Raw genomic sequence first — 17,991 nt, 5'->3', positions numbered from 1 at the left:
ATTTACTAAATTATCTTTATTTGCTTCATTTAGTTCGATCAATTTTGACATGACCCATCTTAATTGGTCCATTTTCTTACATTTAGTGATGAATTATTATACATCTGTCAATACCCATATCCTAAGGACTCGTTATGTATTCCTCTATACCCTATCTATTCTTTGTGTTTTTATTGCTTTTTGATTGTGATAAGAGAAAGGTATAAACATATTTTAGGGTACGCGTAAAGTTTAGCCAAATTGTACGTAGAATGAGGGCGGACGGGGCGGTGCGTGGTGGCCTCCCCGTCACGCGTGATGAGCCATCCAACACCGCCGCCGCTCCCCTTGTCACGCGGAAATAGGTTAGTTTGTGTGATGGCCATCACGCTTGGTGGGGGTGATTTCCAAGAAAAATAGCCGTTGAGGGGGGGGTCAATCTAGCCATTGAAGTTGAAAAATAAAGAAAAAAACATTATTTACAAACACAATAAAAACATTATAAATATATCTTCAAAACATACACAAATCCAACTCAAAATCATCTATTACACACACCATTTTTAACATATCAAATGAAGGGTTCTAAGAAACGTGGGTCGGGTTCAAAGAAAACCCAAACCTGACCAAAGGTTCGACAAAATCTAGGCGAATCGACGAGATTTCGCTTACAAGACGAACCCGACATAAACCAACCTTCCGAACAACAACCTTATTATCCCCAACATTTTCAACCGTCCCAAAACCAACAACAACCTTCCCAACAACAACGTTATTATCAACCGTCCCAAAACCAATCGTATCAAAACCAACCTTTTATACCCCCTTTTTCTACCCAAATAATGCTTTTCAAACTTTTGGATCTCAACCGTCTCAAATGTTTGGATCTCAACCGTCTTAAATGTTTGGCTCTCAACCGTCTCAATTGTTTGGCTCTCAACCGTCTCAAATGTCCGTCGATCCCCTAGACAATAACGATGTTATACATCAATTTGCATGTGGTTTTCGTCACGATGTGCAAGCTTTGGATGAAGATGAATCCGAGGATGAGGAGCCGCATCAAAGAGGTGCTCGGCGTTGGTTGGCCGATGAGGATGTCGCCTTGACCAAGGCTTATTTACATTGCTCCGAATCAAAAAAACGCTCAAACCAACAAAAAAAAGACGCGTTATGGAAACGTATTAAAGAACATTTCTCGCAACTTCCCGGCGCAACCGAACGAAACAAGGATCAAATGATTGGCAAGTGAGGAGATTTGAATAAAAAAATGTCAAAATTTAATGCTTGTTACGTCCAAGAAGTAACTATTTTAGTTTATTTATTTTATAATCTATTACTTTATTTTTATAATTTGATATATATAATTTTTTCTAAATGTTTTGTAGTCCCGAACTCCACAAAGCGTAGCGAACGAGGCGACTATGATAACGAACGCTTTGCGCGAATATGTCTCAGTTTACAAATGTAAGGATTTTCCCCACTTGGATGCGTGGCAGATTGCGAGACGTCACGCGAAGTGGGTACCGATTCCGTTGGTCGATTTGAACGGACCAACGACTCCAAGGAAGAAAGGATCTTGTTCAAAAAGATCAAAAACTTCCGAGTCCGGGGACTACACGACGTCTACCGGCGGCTTGTCATGCAACATGCCGAACATGAACTTGAACGAAGAACCCGAAGACAATCCCGACGAAGACATACCCACACCCACACGGCCGAATCGCAAGAAAAGTGGGGAACCGTCAAGACTTGGAAAGGAAGCGGTGGCCGAAAACTTCGCCAAATACAAGTCGGCTAAGATGGGGGAAATGGCCGAGAAGGAGTTTAGGAAAGAGGCTCATATGTTAAAAATGAAACGTGAGGAGATGTATATCAACCATTTGAATGAAAACAAAAAAACGTCGATCTAACTTTCCTCCTACAACCGCACGACCATCTTGATGAACCCTTTAAATCGCTCCTACTTCAACGAAAACGCGAGATATGCGACAAGTGGGGTTGGGAAGGGCCGTAGGTTTTTTTTTTGTCGGTTTTTTTAATTTAGTTGTCTTTGTTTAATGTAATCTTGTTTTATTTTTTAGTTAATGTAAAATATTGTTTTCTTTTTATTTAATTTAGTATTTATTAAAAAAAACCATTACACATCATCACACCACACCACCACCCCTAATAAAAAACCATTACATATGATGGATTTAGGGTTGGTGATGTGGCACAATTTAATTGAGTGGGGTGTGTGATGAGTGATCACACCACGTCCACCACCCCTCCCCCCCTGATAAGAGTTGAGAAAATAAGAAATTAAGAATTAAATAACATTTGTACGTGACCCTCTCTTGATATTTTAGGGTGGCTAGAAGGACGAGTATAGAAGGGTGGCTGGTGGGTAGGGGCTAGTGGCAGGTGGTGGGTCATCCTTGAGTATTTGACACATGAATACTATTCCTTTTTACATTATCCCTAACAAATAAAAAACTAAGTGACAAATTAATGAAATTCAGAAGAGAACATCCTTTACCAACCCCCCACTATAACTTTTGCTTTAATAATTAGCAAAATATATCCTTTCCTTTACCTAAACTAATTTATTATATCCTGAAAAATTGTTATTATTTTTTTCTTATTTTTATTCACATCACCTTGTTTTTTCTTGTTTATATTCAAAAATGTTTTCTTATGAGTTAATGAAAATAAAAAGTTTGAAATATACTCATTAAATTTAATATGTATCAACAGTAAAATCTTATTTCGATTTTTTCAAAATCAATATTTAAAACCTATTCAAATAAAATAAAGTAAATAATGTGTGCAAAACTAAAAAAAGAAATAAAAAGTTGTATAGTTATTATTAAACAGGTTTTTATATAATAAATTTGCATTTTTCGTGTTCTAAATATACCTAGAGAAGTCGTTGGTTTGAAAAGTTCTAACCTTGGTGAAGAGGTAGGTCCCCGCAAAGCCCAGTTGGACCCGCAAGACTCACCTTGAAGAGGTACGTCTGTGCAAAGACCAACTGGATCCGCAGGACCCACCATGCTCAGAGAAATGAAGACCTTACACGCAGTAAGCCAGCTGTTCCCGCAGGAAAGCCTCCCTTGGTACAGTACCCTGTCTGTCCCCGCAGTTGTGGGTACAAGCAAAGAAGGAAGGCCATCCGCACTAACAGTAAGGCTACACGCATAAGGCACTAACTCTTAATACTTCAGTAATGTCACCTGAAGAAGGAATGAGCAGGGCGGTAATATTCCCGCCCAAAAGAGCCAGTCCGTACGCTTCTAGAAGATCTTTTGTACCATACCTACCAAGGTATTGACAAATAGACAAGATCTGACAAAAGCGACCCATGAACCAATCATAGGGTGACAGCTCACCGACAATAGTACGAGGAGGAGCACGCTCCAGTACAAAATGTCACTATCAGCCGCTGCCTACCCACCAACTCCCATCGTGGCACGAAAATAGCCCATGGTTGGTGGAAAAGGAATATTATATACAGCTGGTCGTACCTGCTTGGAAACCTACCTTCGGCTATAAATACTCCAACACATTGGAACGGTATCATCATCTTCTCTCTAGCTATTTCTCTCAATACACACTTATATTCAGAGCAATCTAGTCTGATTCTCACGCCGGAGGGTGGTCACAAGGAGGAACCCCCCCCCCCCCCTTCTCAGTGACGAGCTTACGGTGTCTGTTTTGCAGGTTGAGAAGAATAACCATTTTTGCCGGACCTAACCCTCGTGGGAAACATCTACTTAACCCTAAGATTATCCTTAATCTGCCAGGGTCACTTAGTGTTTCTTCACTTGATAAAGCAGCCTTGCCTCTGACGTTGCATGTCCTTTTACTTTTATTATTTAATAAACCTTTGATTTTAACAATGATTTTTTTAGTAACCAGACTTAAAATACTTAAAAGTGTATATATATATGTATGGCATGAATAATGGAATAAACTATTATGATGAAATGAAAAAAAAAAGAAAGATAAAAATACTTGATTGGTTAATCGAATACAGTCATCTATTACATAGCCTTACTTCTTGTGGTTTGATGGTAAAAGTGTTTGTATTACCTAATAAAGGTTGAGGTTCAAGACTCACTAAAGACAAAAGATGTAGAAAAAATAGTTTCAAAAAAATAATCATTTATTACTCAAGGATTTAGGTGCTCTATACATTTCAAAATCATTCATCCATTTCCTGACTTTCTTTTCATTTTATTCATTCATTCACTTTACTCCCTCATCACCGCCACCACCATCGTCACCGTTGTCGCCACCACCACCACGATCACCACCATTAGGTAGTGTATGGTACACAGGAATGACAGACAAAATGGAATAATCCATAATGACGAAATAAAAAAAAAGATAGTATTTGATTGGTCAATGAGATAGAATCACAAATGGGAAAATTCCCAAAATAACCCAAAAGAGGAGAGAGAAAAAAAATGATCATAAATTTGCCCACATTCCCAAACTAACCCATTAAATATGTACTGAGGCGACGTTTGGTAAAATAAACGACGAGATTTTTAAACCAAACAAAATTTGACACTTGGAAAGCATCTGACACATCCGACTAGATTTTTAAAAATCTCATGGTTTCCGTCCATATTTTAAAGTTAACTCGCTTTTTAAAAAACAGTCTATCCAGACGGTTTTTTTATTTTTCTTGTCTGGTCCGTTCAAATTATTATTATTCATAACTTCATCTTCTTCATCTTCATCTTCATCTTCATCATCTATCATCATCTTCATCTTCTCCGGCACCTACAACCTCACCACCGTCTGACACCACCTCGCTGCCACCCGACGCCGCCACATCACCACTGACAACCACCAGTTCCCCACCTCCAGCAACCACTTCCCCAACAGCCCCTATCTCCCCTGCTTCATCTCCGCCGGCGCCACCAACACCCACCACACTACCGCCGTCCACCACTTCTCCGGCGACACCCACTTCAAGATACACCCACTTTCTTGACGGGTTGGTTGTGTTGTTTTGATTGATATTAAAATACAAGGGTTTATTGTTAGATGGAAGATGAAGATTAAAATTAAGATGAAGATGAAGATGAAGGTGAAGAAGAAGTTAAGAATCATCATAAATTGAACGGACAAGGTAGCAAACATAAAAAACAGTTTAGAGAGACTGCTTTTTACCAAAAGATTTAAAGAAAAAATTTGGACGACACCCCCAAGATTTTCAAAAATATCGTCGGATTTGTCAAAATCCCACGTGTCAAGTTTTAATTTGTTATACAATCTCGTCGGTTATATTTTCAAATCGTCGGCTCAGTACAAATTATTGGGTCATATTGGGAGAGTTGGAAATTTTTATATCATTTAGATAATTTTCCCATCACAAATTACACAAGGAATCTTATTGTACCTAAAACATCAAACTATTGCTCTGCAACCCCCCTCCCCCCTCCGCTCTTTCCTTTTCGTTTCATTCCCTCTTTCAAACCTACTTTCTCGATATCATAACCTGACCACTACCACTGCTACTTGGCCACCACCACCGCCACTGACCACCACTACCACCATCTCTATTGCCACCACCACTTAGGCACCACCACAGTCACCACTGATGCAACCACCCCTACATTAGTCGTTGCCACCACCATCACTATCTTTGCCCCAACTCCCATCACACCGCTACCACTATCACCACCTCCACCACCCAGGCCACCACCATCCTCGCCACTACCACCACCGCTAGCAGCATCACTGCTGCTGCTACCATCACAACTTTTTTATTTTAGTACTTTTTCTTTATTTTGAACCATATGTATTTTTATCATCTGTATTTTATTTATGTGTTTTTTTCATACCCACCAAAAATGATAAGGTAACGATTCATTTCATTAAATTGTTCATTACATTTATCGTTCATCAATTACCTCATGCTAAAGATACCTTTACTAATTTTTATATTTAGTAAAGCTAATTTTCATTCCTTTTGTCTTTTTAGCCTACAACAATAATAATTGTTCATATTTTTCTTATAAGTTAACAAAACATTAAATGAAAATAGTAATGGTCTATTTAATTCCAATGTCTTTCTAATTCTCCCCCTCACCCCGTAATCACATACCAAACAAATTGTAATTATCTCTACCACATAATTTAAACCAAAGAAAACATCTCAACTCAAGACTTTAATATTTGATAACTCTTACAATTCTTTAGTAAAATTTGTTTAACTAAACGAAAGGAAAAATAAATAATATGTTAAATCATATTAGCCGTTATAGAACTATACAGACTATATAATATATTATTAGATGTCATAATAAAAGTAGACCATCAAATAAGGACGTCATTATCTTGACTTATCACCTTCAAGAAAATAATAAAGAAGGAATATTAGCGTGCGTTCTATACTCATTAATATAAAATTAAGTTAGACACGCTAAAAATGATTTTCAAATTCTTATTTAAAGGGAAAATTTCTATAATAGCTCATTTAAAAAATGTGTTTACAAAATTATCCTCAATAATTCAAGTTTCCAACTTTGTCCTTTTGTTATCTCGTAGCCGACGACATGATAATGAACACCGACGATGCGTTACTAAAACAAATAGGATAATGACACGTGGCCGGAATAGGTCGTCGACGATGCGTTAGTGGATAACGCATCGCTGCTACCATACGTTAGCAACATAATGCATCGCTGCTACCATACGTTACGTATAACATAGGGTTGACGATGCGTTATGTTGCTAACGTAGGGTAGCAACGATGCGTTATGGTGTTGCTACCTTGTTATGACAACACAAGGGTTCCACGATGCGTTAGTGATAACGCATCGCTACTACCTACGTTAGCAACATAACGCATCGCCGCTACCCTACGTTAGCAACATAACGCATCGCCGCTACCCTACGTTAGCAACATAACGCATCGCCGCTACCCTACGTTAGCAACATAACGCATCGTCAACACAGATTCCGGCCACGTGTCGTTATCCTATTTGTTTTAGTAACGCGTCGTCGGTGTTCGCTATCATGTCGTCGGCGACGAAATATCAAAGAGACAAAGTTGGAAACTTGAATTAATGGGGATAAACTTAGAAACACATTCTATGAATGGGTCATTTTGGGAATTTTCCCTTTTTTAAATTATTGTGAATTAAACAATAGCGATTGATGGCTTATATGGACGAACATGAGTGAAGGGCCGGATGTTTATTATTATATAGCCACTTGTTGACAAGATTTGGGTCAAATTAAAACGACACCTATCAAATATTATATAGGTTTTTTATATGGGTACCTATATACTATTTCTTTTGCCGTTGGCTTATAAAACAACTTGCCTTATACGATCAAGCACTTTTAGAATGTCGTCCATTAACACGTTATCTTATTATTTTCATGTTTGTTGTCACTTCTAGCTTCTTATTAGTTGTGTTTAATAAAAGTTGTCGTTTCAAAAAATAAAGAAATCTAAAAGTGTTTATGTAATTTTAATGATGTCAGTTGTGATTGCGGCTTAAAAACTTGTCATGCAGAGTAAGATTAGATTATGCACTTTATTTAACTCAGCATCTTTTATGTTGCGTTAACCCTACTTGAATATGCATGTATATATAAGAAAAACAAACGGGTTTTTCATTATAATAAATGGAATATTTTATAAAATAGTAACCAAGTTTTAAAAGTGTTTTAATTAAGTTACTCATGTATATTTTTTCCAAATCGGGTAACTAAATATTCAAATAGAGTCTCACTGATTTTTTTGTGTTTATAGAAAAAAATGGAGGATAAGATGTAGGGGTCGGAATTTGCAATATATGCAGTTAACTTTAGAAAATTTTTAAAAACGTTAATTATATTAAAATTCAAAAATAAAAAATAAAATTCACGTCGCCACTCAACGTCAACATAAAAAAAGATAAAAAGATATCCTATGTGAAACAAAAAAGATAAAAAGATATCTTATGTGAAACAAAAAAGAAAAGGGCTAAAAGAAGATGTTAAAACCTTTAATATAATAAAATATGAAATTTGAGTAACTTTTTTTTTTGAACGACCAACTAAGTAACATCGGGTACTCCGTACGCGCCCCCCATTGGCTAAAGGTAGCCCGAGCCGGCCACTAGTCCGGACAGACGGAGCCCTAGCGGTTCACCTCAATAGGGATTCACCGAATAAAACCCGACCCCCACGCCCGCCAAATGGCACGACAGCGAGGAGCCAGTAAAACCGGGTGAGATCATGACTCGAACCATAGCAAGCCAGGATCATCCCTTATATCTCTCATATAAACTGGTGATAGTGAGGTTTGAACTACCTATCTCTAACTTATAAAGTGAGTGCTCCACCATTAAACCACATCCAATTTGAGTAACTTAATTGCTATTATATGAAATTGCACCATAAACTATAATAAATTATAATTACTATATGACAATTTGGAACAAATACATAACAAAATAAAAACATGATTGACAATTGTCACTTGGCTCTGTCATTTTCGTGTTATGAAATATGGAGATGAATGATTCATCTACGTGTCAATTTTTATGGTGACGGGGCGGTGGAAACGTTGTCAAAATGACAACACACACACTTTTGTTATCTGCCATATGACAAATTGCATACTTCCAACCAATTTTTCATTCTGGGTAATGCATGCATTTAAATTAGAACATTTCAAATTATAGTTTAAATCGATCCTTTGAAAAAACAGTTATTAAATGGCTACAAAGGTGCTCAATTTCTTTCATGTCATAGTTACACATGAAATTAAATAATTACACGATAATAAATATTTATATATAATGTTAAATAATTACGTAAGGAAAAAATATGTAACTTACGAAACACAATCATGCTACTTGTAACAAAAAAAATTGATGGAACAAAATTCGAAAGTGACAAAAACATGCTCATAGATATTTTATCATCAATGATGGAACCTTGTTTCGTCGTTTAATTTTCACCAACTCTCAAAATCAAATAAAAACTAATCACCCAGATGTAGTTGGAGTTTTGCATGATTATTAGGATTTAGGATACACTACCCTAAGGTAGCGTTTGGTATGCAGGAATAGAGGATGAAATGGAATGACCCATTGTGAGGGAATAGAAAATAGTGTGTTTGGTTGACCAAAGAAATAGAATGACCCATTACCTAGTCCATTCCATTCCCTCTAAAATACTCTAATTTCATTTCATCCATACCCTATGATTTTTTTTCATTCAATTCCCTCCTTCACCCTACATAACCTCCACCACCCTCCCAACACCACCACCACCCAACATCAACACCCACCACCGCCACTGCCACCAGCCACCACCATCGCCGTCCACCGCCACCACCTACCATCGCCATCGGTGGCAGCCACTCAGCACCGCCAGCCCCCCGCCGCATATATCAACCATCACACATGCCGCCCACCGTCACCGCTGCCCACCATCGCCACCACTGCCACCAATCACCACCATCGGCGTCCTCCGCCACTACTACCCACCTCAACAAACCATCGCCATCAGTGCCAGCCACCCACCACCTCCAGCCACCCGCCACATCCATCAATCATCGCCCCACCATCACACACGCCGCCCACCGTCATCGCTGCCCACCACCACCTCCGCCGTTACCGCCACCGCTCCAACCATCACCACCACTCACTACCATTTTAATTTTATTTTATTTCTTACCTACCAACAATACAAAGTGATGATTTATTTCATTCTCATGTGGTAACCAAACAGTTCATTGGAATGGTAATAACCCATTCCGTTCCTTTGTCCATTCCATTACCACGTCCATTCTATTCTGTCGGCATTCCATTACCCCATACCAAACAGACCCTAAGTTACATAAGATTTAGTACCACAATGTTGCTCGAATTTGAATTAAATATCTATAAATGACTTATAAAGTATAAACCATATTGTGTGACACGCAACTACATGAATTTTGTTGAAGGTCCATTTGTTTAAATATGGAAATTACGTCACTTTCTATGAGTTGGGAAATAGCAAAAAAAAACAGGTTATCTTAGCAAAATCTGATAGTCGTTAAATAACACTTTCAAATCAAAGCTAATTGTGATTCACAAATGTTTGGACCGGATAAGACTCATATTGATTTGAGCAAGAAACGAGTATGGATTTAAGAGAATTTTGTGAACCAGCAAGTTTATCGTATGAACAAGCGATAGTTATTAATGTTTGCAGTTATCATGTTTTGAATTTCAAAATCTTCAAAACACGCTCCGGATTTTGATACCATAATTAAGCATACGAAATTTAATAAAATTAAATTTCTAATGCGATTTTAATGAAGCAACATATGCCAACATAAAAAATTTCCAGTTGTCGGGGCTACCACCTTGACCCTGCTCTGCCCTTATTTAGGGGCTTCGCCTCTAATTACTACTAGGGTTATTAAATTATAATAAGATCAAAGTGTGTACCCCGCACTTGATTTATCAATTCATATTACAATTAAATTGGTCAACAAGTTAATCCCAAGTTACACCAAAATAACCAACATGTTAACAAGTCCACTAAAGAGTGACTGTATTAACGAGAGAAAGGAGATACGTGAACTGTTTCCATGTAATGTTTATAAGATCATCTTTAAGAATTGAATCACCAAGGATCCAATGTACAACGCTCCTTTAAACGACAAAGCGTAACGGGCTTGACGCAACTAATAGACTTCAATTGTTGTTTTAGATTTGTTTTTGAACTTCAAAGTTACAATACTCCTAAATCAAACTTCGGTGCCTATCGAGATCCAAGCTCAAAGTGCATTATCAAAATCCAAGCTCGAATCAAACTGGTGCTATCAAACAAAATAAATATTTGTTTACTTATTTGCACTTACTTTACCAAACATACTTCTTCTCTAATGAGATTTTCAAAATCTCAATTCGAGCTCGAATCTCCACACATGCAGCCCTGGCGCACACTTACCAGATCTTCAAAAACTTTAAAACAACTTTCCTATACTTCATATAATATTGTACCCTTTATAAATACAAACTTCTATGATAGTAACATGTTTGCTATTAAACATCTACTTACACATTCCTGCATACACATACATGTATAATATATACACATGTATATGTATATCTTGCAACTCTCTCTATATCAAAACCAGGGTAACATACCAACTTTGTCTTGTTCTAAGGCAGTACGAGATAATCGTTATCCATCCTCTGAAGCATTGTATCATGCATCCAAGAGTTTTTCCAAGAGAATTTGGACAAAATAACACACATTTTACTTGTATCATGTAGGTAGCAAGTCCTCCTGTTGGAAGTAATTATAATCTGAACTCGTCTCGGTCTTTGTAGCCTGATGTTAAATATTTAAAAGCCACAAATTAAATTTCCATAATAATAGTTTAGATGATAAAACAATTGATCAATCAGATACTGACCTCCACAGGCTGAGAAGGTCTTGTGCGGAGAGATGGGACAAGGGTTGACCAAAGTATCGGGTCGGTCAACGGGTCAATGGTATTATAATTGGTCAAAAGCGGTGCTGACAGAAAAGGAGTCAATGGGTACGTGTTCCTATCAATCTCCAACCCTAATCCAACTCCAAACCCTTCACTTGCACCACCGTCATCACTTGATTTCTCAACCGCTTTTCCATATTTTAGATTTCCAGATTCTATCACCATCTTATTGATATTATTTTTATTTTCATTCTCATCATTTTCAACATCCTTTTCAGCTTCCTTTTTTAAAGCCTTTTCTTGTAAGCTTTTGTAAGCTGCAGATCTTGATAGTATACTCATGGCAGAGACTGAAGACCGTTTGTGTTGTTTTGGTTCATGTGACACACCCAAACGAGGTAGTTGATACGGTTCAGTGGATTCGGTTACCCATTCTGGTGTTTTGTGTTCAGTTCCAATGTCTTCGGAGCTACCGTGATTTGTTTCTGATGTTTTTCCTTGAGATTCAGTTTGGGAGGATTTGTTGGGGCCCCACCATTTAATGTACGGTGTAAGATCAATTTTTCTATCCATGCAAAATCCACCAACGTATTCGCTCTCTGTTGTTGCATCATCACCTGCAGTGTAATAAGTTAGGACACAAGCAAATAATTTGGCAACGGTATATGCCTTGTAACTAGGCTTGTAAACGACCCGAAAGTTCAGTGAAACGTTCGATGGGAATTCATGAACAAAATAACTTTTGTTCATTTAGTTAAACGGACGAACACGTCTCATTCGTTCACTTAATTCGTTTAAGCTCATTCCTTTGCGTTCATTTACGTTCGGTATGTTCATTATTATATTCATTAAATTTATCAGGCCCATTACAACTAGTCTATTTTTAATAACTTTTTCAGCCCAACTTACTTTTAACTAGTTTTAACTCGGTTAAGCCATCTATTTTCAGTTATGTTAGTTTGTTAATCGTTCATTTATTTAGTTAACGAACGAGCATAAACGTACACGAACACATTCATTTTCTTTTCAAATGAACACGGACAAGAAAACCCCGTTCATACAGTCATTCGTGCTCAATTGTTTGTTCGGTTAAAGTTAAAAGAACGAACTCGGATATGCTCCGTTCGGGTTTGCTAGATTCATTTACAAGCCAAATTGTAATCCCAATATGCAGGCAGGTTGAATAACAGGTCAAAATGAGTACAGGTTGAAATAGATAACTTCATGTACGGGTCTAAACAGGGATGTATTAGATAAAAATGGATATTAAATAATAATCTAGATATTTTTTTTTGTTTTTGGAACAAAAATCTTGCTTACCATGATGCATACGGCTGTGGTATTCAGCTCCAGCAATTTGGCCCAAAGGCGAGTCCCATCTTGTACTGTTTTATAACAGAAAGCCAAATAATATTATAAGATTATTTTAGCTAAACTTTGAATAGAATGTGCCAGGTGGTTGAATGAGAATGAGATTTATTATTCATATCTGTGATATGATTTTAGCTAAAAAAGGTAGGAATTAACTAACAATACTTTGTTGAAGTATACATAGCTCCCTTTTGGACAAAATGATTAATAATTAAATACCTGGAAACTCCATGACATTTAGAGGTTCCCCTTGAGAAACCACTACCTTTTCTGCAATAATTTCATGTCCAAAAAAGTTATAAAAATTAAAGCAGAAATAATAATACACATGCATTATTAGACTATTAGTCACGTTTTTTTTACCTTCTGAGTGATGCAAGGTAATCTTCTCTTGATAGGTTTTGCATCTCTTCAAGATCTCTTGTATAGTCTGTGACCTGTCAACAACATATGGTGAAAAAGGAAAATCAAATAATGAAATACAGTTTTCATAAAAATGAATCAGTAGTATGAGAGTGTATGATTTCTCACAGGAAAATTAATAAGTGTCCCGGGACCCCAGTACTTTAAGGCAGCAAGATCATATGCTCTGGCTGCAGCTTCCTCATCATCATATGCACCTAAAGATATGTTTAGCGTAAGATATTTGAAAGAAGAGATTATAGTATTAACAAATGCAGATTTCAGTAAATGGTCAACTAGATTCTTACCTAAGTAAACTGTTTAAATAGATGCCAAAAACCATGTCCATAATCCATACAAAAGAAAACAGAAATCAGATTAGGTATCATTGTAACATATATAGATAGAGACTACAGAAATACGCATAGATATACAAACACAAACATACAGACAGAGAGAGGATTGAACCTTGCTTGCCCTTCTTATTCTGATTCTGATTCCAGGTATTTTTATCCCATAGATGTGCTTCATAACGACCAGTCCATCTATGCCTAGTATCATTACAGATTCCAACAAAGAAAAAAGTGTGAAAATGAGAACTCTGTAAGAGTGCATGATATATAATCTTAAAAGGAGAAAGTTAAAAAAGCGGGTTTGGACAATTGTTGCATCCAGCAGCACTTGCACAATAAAAAGATATAACATGTGAGAAGCAATAACCTTATTTTATATGTTAAATGGTACTAAATACCATATCCATTTCATCAATAATTAAAGGCGATTTCCATATCTTTATATGATCATATCTATTAAACTCGATCAGCCAGATACTTTGAAAGACCTGACCAAGCTAAGTTGGTGGAGCATGCGGCTTTGAACCGTGTGGTCAAGGGTTCGAGTCATAACAACTCTGAATTAACCTTTATCCGTTCTAAACACTACGCGATTAAGCTAAACGAGGGTCCATCTCATGTTTAAAATCTTCCTAGAAACATTAATTAATTAATTACCTGTCTACAACCACTTACAGGATTTCTATACAAGTAAACTTATACTAAATACTATATACAATCGAGCTAGATCCTAGACCGTGCCCAATGCGGATTGCAAGGAAACGAAAGAACGATTCGTCCGCAATACGAAATTCACATGCTAATTAATAATCATTCCAAAAATAGCAAAACTGTGAGCCTCACATCCATATCACATATGGATGCAACAATCATCGATACCGGCAACCATTTCAATCCAATTAGACGATTAGTAGACTTATGCTTCTAGTGTTTAACGCAATCAGTAATCCAATTAGTAGACTTATGCTTTTGTGGTGGATCTAGATCGCATCATATATACACAAAATAAAATAAAATCCTCCCCAATTCCAGTGGCAATTACGCCTAAAATCGACTCCGCCTACATAATTAAACTCAAAAGGCATACAGAAAAATCAAAATTGGCGATTAATTAGGTATAATACCTAGTAACACCACGGTAGATAGAGCTGCGTTTACCGGCAGCACAGGGAGGCATCTTACTGATTCGCTCTTTGGCCGTACATCCTAATCTCTCCTTCTTCGACTTCTTCAATCCTCTGTACTTCACCATCAACTGCTGCTGATAACTACTACTCCCCTTCGTCTCGCCGCCTTCCGATTTCATGACCGGATCAGAAGACGATGCAGTAGCCATTTCAAACCCTAACCCTAAGAGAGAGAATTACAATTAGAGATATGAGATATATAGATATAACTGTGTGTGTGTGTGTGTGTGTGTGAATACATACATAATACGTAAGCGGATGAAAACAACAGTGAAGAAAGATGGAGGAGGGGAGTAAAATGACGAAAGTGGCCTCGAGTGATAGAGTAGAAATACTGCATAACGGCTAGAGAGGGTATGATTGTAATTTGACTCTTTTTAAATAAAACTCATGAGGCAGGCAGGTGACAATGATGATACACGTGTCTTCTGCCACCAAAAGTTTTACAAATGCAGCAGACTGGAATCTTAGGCCAGTTTGTTTGTTTGACCGTACTTTTGAGCTTTCGTGATGCAGATCTATGTTTATTTGCGTTTTGTTTTTTTTTTCTTTTTTTTTTTAAGTTTTTACCAACCCCTATATGTAGAAATAATGTGTACTAGTAAGTTGGGTTATTGTATATTCTGTTTATTTAACGATATCAAGATGTGTTGTAAATGTGTTAGTGAACAAAAAGGTGTAGCTTTAAATGTAGGATTATTGTGCGCGCGTTAGCGGTTTAAAAAAATCAAACACATTATCGAGTTTTTCAACATACACATGTAGTTATGTACATGTAGTGGCGAAGCTTGGGCTAAGTCATAGAGGTAACCGAAGTCATTGAGAGATGACCGGACTCAATACCTATAAATTTTTTTGGACGAAATCGTTAAAGTTTACGTTACGAAGCAGAAAAAAAACAGCGGTAACCGGGAACACCAGTCTCTCTTATCCTACGCTACCGTGTATATGCATGTGTGTATAACTTATTAACTTGTCGATAACTGATATAAAGTAGAAAAGAAAGTTTAGTGGTATGGAGTAAAGAAAGAAAACCATCACCATTTGTAGTCAATAAAGAATTAGAATTGTCCACGTTCATAACTGTTACAATATAGATGTATAGAACAAGTGCTTTTACTTGTGCTTTGTGGCGGAGTGCGTTAAACGCATCACATGTTCGAAAGCTATGACGGGGACTCGGTCAATATCATTTTGATTTGTTACAATAAACTTTTATGGCCAAAGTTGGTAGATTAAAAGTTTTATTGTAGAAGGGTAATGTTTTGTGGCTTAAAAGTGTTAAGAGTTGAGAGGCCAAAAGAGAAATGTTTAAAACATAGATGACAAAACTCTATAAAACTAATTACAAAGTATATAGAGGGGCCAAAAGATAAACGATAGAAACTCGGGTGACAAATATCTAACAAAGTATACTATATAAGACCATGAGTAGTCATAACTTTCTACTTCCAGACATTATACGCCATGTGGCGCTCAGTCAAAGTTATAATTTTTTACGAAAACAGGCTGTAGTCATAACTCTTCACCCCCAGGCATTATGCGCCACGTGGCGCGTAGTCATTTAAATAATAAATCATTTAAATAAATAAACTTAAAATTAAAAATTACATTAAACTTCCAAATAAAAACTAAAATAAAATAAAAAAATACATCAAATTAAAAAAAATAAAAAAAACACATCAAATTAAAAAAAAAATACAAAAAAATACTAATAAAACTACATGTTATATTTTTCTAAAATTTTCGCTTGTCGAGCGGCTTTTAGAGATTAGACTCTCGGGTCGGCTTCGGTTAGCTCACTTGATAAAATCTCGATGTCTTTGTCCATTTCATTTCTTCTAAGAAGTTCGACGGCGTCCAAATTTACTTTAAGTCGTTCGTTCCAAGTTCGTGTAAATCTCGGAGTCGAGAGTTCATTTCTTTGAATTGACTCTCCATTTCAGGATTCGATGACGAAGCGACCCCTTTCCCCTTTCCCTTGCCCTTGGTTCTTCTACCCCCGGCCGAGGCATCTCGGTAGTATTCACGGCTTCATTATCGCTTAGGTTGAAGTTTCGAGCGTCGGAACGGGGCGTGTCTGGATCAACCGAAGACGATGTTTTTGACTTTTTATTACGCGGACCACCTTCGGCTTCGGCATCCAAAACCAGGCCCCATTTTGGGTGATACCTCAAGTGGTCTTTCCAAATACCAAAGTAATTGAAGGACTCTGAGACCTTATGTTGATACTCTTTCAACGCGTTTTCCAATACTTCCGTGTCCGAGACACCGCTACTCCTATTTCGATTCATCCGAGAGTAAACCGTATGGAAGCCCATGCATTTGGTGTTTATGTCGCCCCATTTCGACAGTAACGAATCTTTTTCTCGACGCGAGTCCCCGCCAAGCTCGTGGAACAACTATTTAATTTTGTGCCAAAATACCCCCGTTTTTTGATAGTTCGCTACAAAAAATAAAAACATTACAAGTTCAATGTTTGTTCTAAGAAAATTAAAAAATATATATGTATTTTAAAAACCTACCGCATTTGGCATCTTCCGATATCGCGCACCAATCACGAGCACATAGTACGCACTGTCGTTCTTCCACGGTATCACCGTCTTTTTAACCCGAGGTTCACCGTCGGGCTTTTTTGCGTGTTTTCTCGGACGTCCGCGTTGGCTCGAAGCGCCTACGGTCTCCGGGACGGGTTGTGTCTCTGACACGAACTCGATGTCGGGTTGGGTCTCCGGGACGGGTTGGGAACCCGAAACGGCAAAAATGTTTGCCGTTGGGTTTTGGAAACCGGACACCGCATTTGGCATAGAGTTTTGTAAGTATGCAATGTACGCGGCCATTTACGGGTCAATCATATGCGGGACGGTACAGTTGGCGTCGGGGCGGTAGATTGGTTCGGTTGTGGATTTTGGTTACCTTGACGGGCATATTGACCGAAACCGAGAATGTTTTGGTTGTTGTTCGGAAACATTTTGGTAGAAATATTTGAGTAAGAAATATAATTGGTATAGACGTGGGAGTAATGTGTTAAAAAAAATGAGTTTGGTTTGTTTTTATAGTATAAAGTTAATTAATATATATTTTTTTTAAGAAAACCCAACAGATACATGGAACCCAACGGATACATAACGGTAATTTTTTTTGATTTGTGTGCCATTCTTTGCGTTATAGATACAACGTTAAAAAAAACCCCCAAAACGCCGAGGGGGACGGTGTTCCCCGGCGTTTTGGGCCAAAACGCAATACCAAAACGCACCACTAC

At 37.4% G+C, this 17,991-nt stretch overlaps 1 protein-coding gene across 1 annotated transcript; it reads right to left on the bottom strand.

The window, feature by feature from the left end:
* Positions 1 to 10,633: 10,633 nt before the first annotated feature.
* On the bottom strand, positions 10,634 to 14,920 carry LOC143544373 (AP2-like ethylene-responsive transcription factor At2g41710). Its single transcript, XM_077036496.1, has 9 exons — positions 14,667 to 14,920; positions 13,658 to 13,740; positions 13,498 to 13,506; positions 13,319 to 13,407; positions 13,151 to 13,224; positions 13,007 to 13,057; positions 12,737 to 12,801; positions 11,396 to 12,033; positions 10,634 to 11,310 (listed from the first exon to the last, which is right to left on the bottom strand). The coding sequence occupies exons 1-9, from the start codon at positions 14,876 to 14,878 to the stop codon at positions 11,245 to 11,247; spliced, it is 1,287 nt and encodes a 428-aa protein (XP_076892611.1). The 5' UTR covers positions 14,879 to 14,920; the 3' UTR covers positions 10,634 to 11,244.
* Between the last annotated feature and the right edge of the window lie 3,071 nt (positions 14,921 to 17,991).

Source organism: Bidens hawaiensis, unplaced genomic scaffold (genome assembly GCF_021521415.1).
Source record: "Bidens hawaiensis isolate Kalapana, Puna unplaced genomic scaffold, B.hawaiensis_p1.1 tig00013539_1, whole genome shotgun sequence".
NCBI classification, from domain to species: Eukaryota; Viridiplantae; Streptophyta; class Magnoliopsida; order Asterales; family Asteraceae; genus Bidens; species Bidens hawaiensis.
This window is presented reverse-complemented; position numbering and strand designations above follow the sequence as displayed.